The 9,393-nt window shown below is 48.7% G+C and overlaps 1 protein-coding gene and 1 long non-coding RNA gene across 6 annotated transcripts in view; one reads left to right on the top strand and one right to left on the bottom strand.

Moving 5' to 3' along the window:
* The window catches only part of LOC116945797 (cystine/glutamate transporter-like), a 21,732-nt gene extending 12,429 nt beyond the window's left edge, over positions 1-9,303 (bottom strand). For 4 of the 5 annotated variants that reach the window (XM_076069558.1, XM_076069560.1, XM_076069559.1 and 1 more), the window contains exons 1-5: positions 6,130-9,303; positions 5,481-5,791; positions 3,423-3,549; positions 2,756-2,883; positions 1,577-1,702 (exon numbers count right to left, since the gene is read on the bottom strand). In XM_076069558.1, coding sequence (XP_075925673.1) covers positions 1,577-1,702; positions 2,756-2,883; positions 3,423-3,549; positions 5,481-5,679 — 580 coding nt within the window. In that variant the 5' untranslated portion in view covers positions 5,680-5,791; positions 6,130-9,303. The remainder of the gene's footprint in view (positions 1-1,576; positions 1,703-2,755; positions 2,884-3,422; positions 3,550-5,480; positions 5,792-6,129) is intronic. The other variant, XM_076069557.1, reaches the window with a different exon arrangement.
* On the top strand, positions 2,880-4,906 carry LOC142929103 (uncharacterized). Its single transcript, XR_012945257.1, has 2 exons — positions 2,880-2,989; positions 3,084-4,906. It is a non-coding gene; the product is annotated as an uncharacterized LOC142929103 (long non-coding RNA).
* Positions 9,304-9,393: the final 90 nt, after the last annotated feature.

Raw genomic sequence — 9,393 nt, forward strand, 5'->3', positions numbered from 1 at the left:
GTGGCGTTGGCTAAACATCCCAATATAGGACCGACAGAGCTTGGGCAATTGTTGACGCCGGCTTTGGCTGCCTTTCCTAGCGCCTGTGAGTGGCTTTTCGCGTCTCTCTAACAGACACCGTGCACGTTAGAAATTCTGCAGCATCGTTTTGAAATGAAATTTGCACGAACGATGCCACTCTTATAAACGCACGTTTTCATTGTTATTCTTAAGCAGCTGACAGAGGGGGTTTTCGGAGAGGAGAACATTTTGTCACCTGCCCCATAACGCACGTGGACTGTTGCTATTGTTGTTGCCCTGAGAAGGAATAGCCCCATGGAGAGGCACGGAGCAGCATTGCCTCCTTGGCAAGGGCGACCGCTGTCGAGGTCTGCTGACCACGAAAAGAGAGGTACCTCGGGAGAGAGTTTGTGTCGTGTTGCTGTTCCTCCTCCGTTGAAGGAGCTCAGACTAGAGTGGTTTTGCTGTACGGTCGGTCCATAGTTTGGGTTGCATGGCCACGGCCGCTCGACTGTGGCTTGTCTGCAATGAATCTCTGTGGGTCTCTATGTATCTCTGAGTCTCTGCGTGTCTCTATGCATCTCTGAGTCTCTGTGGGTCTCTATGTGTCTCTGAGTCTCTGCGTGTCTCTATGTATCTCTGAGTCTCTGCGTGTCTCTATGTATCTCTGAGTCTCTGCGTGTCTCTATGTATCTCTGAATCTCTGCGTGTCTCTATGCATCTCTGAGTCTCTGCGTGTCTCTATGCATCTCTGAGTCTCTGCGTGTCTCTATGTATCTCTGAGTCTCTGCGTGTCTCTATGTATCTCTGAGTCTCTGCGTGTCTCTATGTATCTCTGAGTCTCTGCGGGTCTCTATGTATCTCTGAGTCTCTGCGTGTCTCTATGTATCTCTGAGTCTCTGCGTGTCTCTATGGATTAACTGTGTGGTTCCGTAGTTTTGACTGCATGGCCAGTCGCACAACTGTGACTTGCGTCTTTCGTTTTCTATACATGAAGGAGACGCGTGCATCGTGCCTGGCGATGTTCCGATGCGGTTGATAGCTCACTGTGGAACAAAATATTTTTTATTTGTTCCTGGGTAGTAAGTGTTATTTCCTAATTGCGTATGCCTCAAAAATACAAAAAATGGCTATTACTCCCGACAAACTTTGCTTTTGTGAGCAGAACATTGATATTTAGAAATTTACTTATTTTCAATGAGAAAACGTGGTGTGCATTTGTGTCATTCCTTCACGTAAAGTCCTGGTCACAAAAGCAAAGTTTGTGGGGAATAATAATAGGCATTTTCTGTACTTTTAAGGCATGAGCAATTAGAAAATAACACTTACTACCCAGGAAGAAAAATCGCGTGACATCGTGTTATAGTTGCACGAACAGCGCCTTCGAGGAGGAATGTCAAAGCCAGGGGGAGGTGCAATGATGTTCGGGTCTCGAACGAGGTGTTGATTCCTGGACGTCCGCCTTCTCCCACTACGTTGGCCCAGCAGCAGCAGCAGCGTTCCTCTGGGCCCCGGGGTGAGGTTCTAGGGGGCGAACGTGCGACGGTGGGCTTCACCCGGAGAGGCGAGGACTCACCCCGCGCCACGTGAGCGATTCCGACGCCGATGATGCTGGCCAGGGCGGCCAACTTGCTGACGGAGAGGCACGACTGGACGCGCAGCGACAGCGTCGAGCTCCACGTGTTGACCCACACCACGAACGCTGCCGATGCACGGGAGCATTGTACGCGATTAGAAGTGCCGCGGCGATCGAGATAATTTAATGCACGCGAGCAGTAATAACACTTTGCGCGTGGCTTAAACGGTCCGTGGTGGTAGGAAATCCGTGACTTTTGTGTTTGTCGACTCGACCAAGATTACGGCCCCCGCTGCCGAGTTTAGCGGTTGAACGTAAATCCGGCCTGCGCGCCTTGATGTGTGCAGAGTCTGCTTTGTGTGACGGGCAACGGAACCCGTAAATCACGCAGCAGCAGCCCTTGTCATCTGTGGACACGTTCTGACCACTTGGGCCTTTGTTCAGAAACTGTGTAAAAGAAATGAATATAGATGCAGATCCATAGGGGACACACAACACCTGTCAATCCCTTATCATCACGGACCGATTCAGACCTTATTGGTCACCCCGTGCCCTTATAAATCTCAACGTGCATCCTTACAAATTCTTGAAACGGCTGTTCGCCGTATGGACCTGAAATCTCAATTTCCCCGTACAAGAATACGAGGTGATTCTAGATTTAAAGCTTTCGTGACTGCAAGGATCCATACTCTTTGGTTCTATTCGGTAAAGTCACGTAGGTAAAAAATAAAACAACAAAAAATCACGACGTTTCGGCCACAACACAAGCGGCCTTCAACAGGTGAAGGGATCAGGCTGTCTCGAGGACAGCGCTGGAGTGGAACACAGCCACGCCTGATCCCTTCACCTGATGAAGGCCGCTTGTGTTGTGGCCGAAACGTCGTGATTTTTTGTTGTTTTATTTTTTACCTACGTGACTTCACCGAAGAATGCGAGGTGAGCCGTGTGGCTCGGCAGCTGTGTGTAACAGCAAGGATAGCGTGCGTCGGTGTTCGGGAGCTGGTTTTGGTCGTGTGCTGCCCGCTAGAGTAACGGGGGGGGGGGGGGGGGGGGTTGTCGTGCAAACTGTAGATCGTAGAATTGGTAGCGGGGCACGCGGCAACCACGGCCAAAAAACACCGGCAGTCACCGATTGCCCAAACTCCGTGGCCCCTAACCGTTGGCGTGTTCCTCCCATACCCGAGGACTCACAGATGGAGACCATCGCGAGGAGCTTGACGGCGATGCGGGGCACGGCGCAGGGCGAGTACAACGCCTCCAGCGAGTACTGCCCCATCGACAGAAACACCACGGCCATGACGGAAGGCCTGCGGGAGACGGGCGAGGGTCACGCTCGACGCGTATCTCCGCATGTTACCGACGTGCGGCAGCGAGAACACAATGATGTTTTAGCCCTGTGTGTAGTAACGCCAGGTGGGTATAGCACGAAGGGTGAAATGTGAAGGCGAATGCGTTATGTGTGCGGTTTTCTTTCTTCCAATGCGTTCTGTTTTTGTGATTTTCCCAGCGAGAGGGGCAGAGGCATGGGGTGCTGTGCACGTGCCTCTGCCCCCCTGTAGCCCCCCATCCCCTCGGCACCCGCCCCACGGCCCCTCCTGCTCGGCGACAAACTCCGTGGCTTCAACATCGACCGTGGTTCCTATGCGGACGAAACGCCAGCTCTACGCTTCCATTGACTCCACAGGTTCGCCCTCATGCCCCCCACCCCACCCCACCCCTTGCCTTCACGAAGTTCTCGGGCTTCGATTGGACCGTGGTGGAGGAACGCTCTGAGCAAAAAAAATTCGACTACGAAGACGAAAGATTGCACGCAATCCGTTGGGCAGGTGCGGTAGATTTGCAGCACCTGACGATGATGAACTCAACCCACAGGAAGAGGAAAGCAGGGAGCGTCCCGAGGGTTTCTCTCAAGTAGATGTAGTGGCTCCCAGACTGGCGGATCGTCGTGCCCAGCTCCGCGTACGAAAGGGCACCTGCGCGCGTGAAACATCGCGGAGGGCTCGCTCGTGCTCGGTGCGCCAGAGACCGCGCGCCGCTCGCGAAACCTCAGGCAGCCTTTGATGAAAAGTGGGGGGCAGGGCTGTCGTCCATAGCGGGATGCGGGCCCCGGGACAAATCCCACCGTGTACCCCGCTCACCCTGTCTTCAAACTAAACCGGACGAATTACAACCGAGATCGTGACATCCAAGCACGGGGCCCCCCAAAGCACGGGGCCCTAGGCGGTCGCCACAATTCGCCGTGTACCCTAGGGATGGCTCTGGTGGGAGGAATAATTTTAATTTTTACACACAATTGATGGTGTTAAAGTCTATAACGAGAAGAGTAATAAAATGCCCTTTATTTACCCAGGCAAAGTTTCGCTAAATTTCAAGACCTGTTTCAGGAGGGCCCTGCATCATTCAATCACGTGGCAGGGATCCGAGCTGGAGAAAATCCACCACAAGCGCACGCGGGTGACAGTGCTCAAGAGCTCTCCACGCGTAGAAACCAATGCTGCACTTACCGTCACTGCAGAACAAGTTTACAACTGCAGCTAAGCCCGAGCAGTCTGCAAATACTTACCAGGCTCAAACCGGGCTTAGCTTCTGAGATCTAAGATCGGCCACATTCCATGTGGTTTGGTCTAAAGCAAAACAAGGCAACATCTCCGCCTGAACAACTTGGGTTTGGCCTCTTGAATATTGACACATTGTATAAAATGCACATATTTAATAATGTAAACATCATTGGTTTGGGCGGGACACGTGGCAACGCTCACATAGGGTACAGGAGTATAATATTGGTTTGACTCAGGCAATCTGAGAAATCGGAATCTGTGTAGCGGGAATTGATTTGTGCCGAGACCTCGCACGAGTGTTGAACTTTATCACAAGCGGGCCACCTTTAGCCCACGCCGTACATACAACGTCTTGAGTCACTTACGGCAGGGTGTTGTGACCCGTCCAACAAAGGCGACTGGGTCGCCCGACGGTGTGTACGTTGGTCAGAGCCATCTTGCATAATTCTGTTGAGCTCTGTTGAGTATCGATCTGTTGCTCGAGAGGTGGCGTTGTCGCCGAATGTTGGGAGGGTTGCCACCTGTCCAGTGTAGTACATGTGTTTTTTGTTGACTTGTTTAAAAAAAACTCTCCCAGGTGCCAAACAAACCCTCGAAAACACGTTAGGCACCGTGCACAAAGCTCTGTGGATTATGAGAATGTGAGTCATGGGGACTGGAGTTGGTCCGGGTTGATGGTATGTACGGTATAAAAAATAAGAATAGGTTTTACCCTTTCTGGCAATAAAACAGGTGTTAAGATGTTCAAACACCAAATATATACTTTTGGCAAGGATTTGTGGGTCTGGGTTAATGTTCTGTACGGTTTAACACGTAGGCTTTCGTGACCAATATCCATAATGCAGGATTTTTGCGTTAGATCGCGTAAATATATAAATGTGTCGTTAAGTCCGCCACCACCCGACACAGCCAATTAGTAAGGGTTGTCACGTAAACAGAACTTGCCAATTCGTCACTAGTGTAGTGGGTCCCACGGAGGCAGACACTGGTAACTTGAAGGCAAACACGTTTATTATACACCCCAACAGGGTAACTACATAAACTACATAAACACACGGGATAACTCACATTCTCATAATATGGCCATCGCCTGATGAAGCTGGTCATAATCACCAGCGAAACGTCATACTCGAATTGTAAATGGGGCTTTGCTCTCCAACACACCGGTGTGCTGTACTAGTAACGAATTGGCATATTCTGTTACCGTGACAAACCTTACTAATTGGCTGTGTGGGGTGGTGGTGGGGTTAACGACATATTGATATTTACACGATCGAACCCGAAAAACCTGTATCATGGGGGGCCGGCGGGGGGGGGGGGGTTATGTACGGTATTTGTTGACTGACCAAGCAGGGAGAGGAAGCCGCAGGCCAGCCACACCATCAGCGCCCACCCCACGGAGCCCGCGTGGCGCAGCACGCCGGACGGGGAGATGAAGATGCCGCTGCCGATGATCATCCCGACTTGCATGAAGATGCCATAGAGGAAGCCAATGGTGCGGTCGAGCATCACCGGGGTGGCCTCCGCGTGTTGCTGTGGCTTCATCGCCGTTCTCGTCCGGCGCGACGCTCGCGTGCTGCGTTACTCGCGCGACGTGATGCTGATGCTGCTGATGCTCCTGCTGCTGATGCTGATGCTCCTGCTGATGCTGATGATGCTGCGTTGGCAGTGGTGCACAAGCACATGACAACAATAAAAGCTCTGGGCACATTCTTCATCAACACTGTGGGCTTAAAAGGATAAAACATATATTGTATACAGGTGACTTTTTGGGCAATGGCCCTTAAATAGCACGTAGCTAACCTGGTCAAAACCTATGCATTGAACATAGAGAGTGAGCTTATTTATTGTACGACCTACATTAACATTGAGCGCAAACAGACGAACAAGGGGAAATTGGCGCTTTTTAAGATGGTACAGACGAGGCATTGGGCCCGTGGGGTACCTCCGATTAGCGCGGGTGTCGACGTACGGTGCGAAAGAAGGTCGACATACATACAAGTACACGTGACAGCGCAGTAACGAGCTGCTGGAGTCTTAGTCCGAGCGTTAAGTTCTCAGTCGATTCACGCTACAGCAGAGAGACCGTACCGCCGGCGTGTGAAGAAAAAAAACGACTTTCGGAGAACTCTCGGCATTATTCCACGAGACGGATTAAGTATTGCGTGTTTGCGTAGCGTATTTATAAACGCAGAAGCGATGTGTTGTTAAAGATTAAATTGTCCCATACAGCAGACCGGCCGATTTACCACGAAATCCCGCCCGCCCCCCCCGTCTCCCTCCACTAACTCGACAGGGCGGTCATGCTCTGATACCCTGGACACAAATCTGGTAGCCTTCACAGTTTCATGGTGTTTTATTAGACATTCACCGCTACCATCCCGCATTCCGACTTCTCACCAATAACTAATGTTTGTGACATGTGATATTGTATATGTGCGCTGGGGATGAGCCTCGGTGAACAGGAAACGGCTGCTGTTGCTTTTATTAAAAGAATGCCAGTTTTTTTTTAAAGGTTAGAATTATTCATAATAGAGGTTGTTTGGGTTCGATCGCGTAAGTATATAAATGTGTCGTTAAAACCCGCCACCACCCGACACAGCCAACTAGTAAGGGTTGTCACGTAAACAGAACATGACAATTCGTCACTAGTACAGCACACCGGTGTGTTGGAGAGCCAAGCCACACCATTTACAATCCGAGTACGACGTTTCGCCAGTAATTACAACTATATTCATCAGGCGAAAGCCAGATTTATGTTCACCACGCTTCTGCGCTCTTGCGCCACGTGGTGGGGGGTGGGGGGGGAATTACTGAGGCAACGTACATGATGTGGCTTTCACACCTGATGACGATTGCTTGTGTTGCAGGCGAAACGTCGTGAGAATGTTATTGTTTTATATTTTTATTATCTTATTGTTTCCCTTCTACGTAACTTCACCGAAAGAACCAAGAATATGATGCATGTACATTATGCGAGTCCTTTGAACTTGTCCTTCCTGTCTATTGTGTATAAAAATAGCCATACCAACGGTAATCCCGATTGAAGTAAGCTGCCTTTTGTAGGCATGCATTTAAATTATGTATTGATTATTCGCTTCCACGCAGCACTAAGGCGGTAGCTAACCGAACGGTTAAAGTTATTTTTTTTCTTTCAATATCGATAGATTTTCTTGGCCAGTAGTGTGCAAACTAGTAGCTAGTAGTTAGTAGCTAGTTTTGCACAGAACTTCAACATTATCAAAATCAATTGAGTGTCCTTGTTGGCACGTGTGTTCTGCTACTGCTGACAGTTGTATCTGGGAGTATTTAATATTTCACTGATGTTCTTTTAGTCTAGTGCTGATCATTCGTCCTGTTTGCCCAACATAACATTTACCACACGTCCAGTTAATCCTGTACACACCTTCTGTTGATAGCTTTGGTAATACATCTTTTGTTCAAGATATTCAATTCTGTATTTTATGTACCGTGCCACATCTGACTCGGATGTTTTGTTTTTCCAAACATCTGGCTAGTTTATAAGTTACTCCCGCAATGTACGGTATTTTAATCATACTCTTGTTTTTTTTACCTACGTGACTTTACCGAATATAACCAAAGAGTATAGATCCTTGCAGTCAGGAAAGTTTCAAATCTAGAATTGGTATTTTAATCGTTTTAATTACTTCGGCAGTTTTAATGCTCGTGTTATTTTATTTGGTTTTGGCATTCAATGCCCTGTTGATTTGTGCATCATTATAACCGTTAACTTGCAGTGCTTCTTTAACATGTTGGATTTCACGTCTCAGACTGTCACCATCTGACACTATCTTAGCTCGATGATCGAGCGTTTTGATAAGAGCAGATTTCTGTGCAGGGTGATGGTGTAACTGCATTCAGATAGGTGTCAGTATGCATTTTCTTTCTGTTATTTTACCATTTCGACCCCGTCCGAACAGAATATCCAGAAATGGTGAAGTTCTGTCAGCTTCCACTTCCACGGTGAACTGGATGGATGGGTTTTGCGAGTTGAGATGATTTAGAAATGCGTTCAGTGTATCTTTGCCGTGTGGCCAGGCCACTTATGTGTCATCCACATATCTAAAACAAGCAGATGGTTTTAATGTGCTTGAAGCTATTGCTTTTGTTTCAAAATCTTCCATGTACAAATTAGCTATCACAGGAGACAAAGGAGAGCCCATTGCTGCTCCTTCCTTTTGTTGATAGAAGTCACCTTGCCACAAGAAGTGTTCTTTAGACAGTGTTCAGCTAGTCTTGGGATATCTTTGGCTAAACCTTTCTTCGTGACCAGTGTCGAGTAATTTAATTGACTCGTTGACCGGAACCCTCGTGAACAGATGAGTCACATCAAAACTTGCGAGAATATCACGAATTGGCCACGTTCTGTTTACGTGACAACCCTTACTAGTTGGCTATGGGGTGGTGGCGGGTTTTTTACGACACATTTATATATTGACGTGATCTAACCCGAGCAACCTCTATTATGGATTATATTGGCCGAGAAAGCCTACATGTAAGAATGTATTGTTTGCTAGACCATCATCACAGCCTTAAGGCATAAGACTGCTTCAGGGCATCTTAGATCCATTACTGTTTCTGCACAGGGAGACCTACTGACGTCTTTTGAGAATCTGGCCGATCGTTTAAAAAAGTTTAGTCGAGACCATTACTGATGCTGTTGATGCCCACAACGCAATTTTCCATAGATTCTTCTGTACGATATTGCAAGTGGACACCCGACACCCAAGATCAGCTCTGACATTATGCAACGTGTTGAGTTTTATTTACATGGAGAGTGTGGATCTGTGCTCCAACTCCGCCCTAATATTGTGGTGCCCCCTCCTTGTGACGTTCGCCGATTTCTGTCCTACAGTGATCACTGTTGCTATGTTGCCAGTGCAGTGCCTACTTGTGAGTACAGGCCAGCAGTTTGATAGCATTCCCTGGAAAGTTGTTATGTTTCGAGCAGGGCATAAGGGAGTTAAATTGGCCAGAGACGTTTTGTGACATTGCATGGGACGAGGCAGGCTTGGGGGGAACGGATGAAGGTTCTGGAGGGAAGAAGGGGTTGTGTAATAGATTGACAACCATCCCGATTCAAGCACTGCATGACCTTGGTTCTGGGTGCTGGTGGAAGGTTAGAATTACATATCGGCTGCAGATTGGTGGGCCGGGTGTTAGGATGGGACGTGGGAATTTCCCGCGATGGCACGTTCAGGGCTAGCGTTGGGTTCGGTGCACATTCAGTGGTAATGG

This window comes from Petromyzon marinus, chromosome 25 (assembly GCF_048934315.1).
Source record: "Petromyzon marinus isolate PM22_M1 ecotype Great Lakes invasive population chromosome 25, UKy_Petmar_22M1.pri1.0, whole genome shotgun sequence".
NCBI classification, from domain to species: domain Eukaryota; kingdom Metazoa; phylum Chordata; class Hyperoartia; order Petromyzontiformes; family Petromyzontidae; genus Petromyzon; species Petromyzon marinus.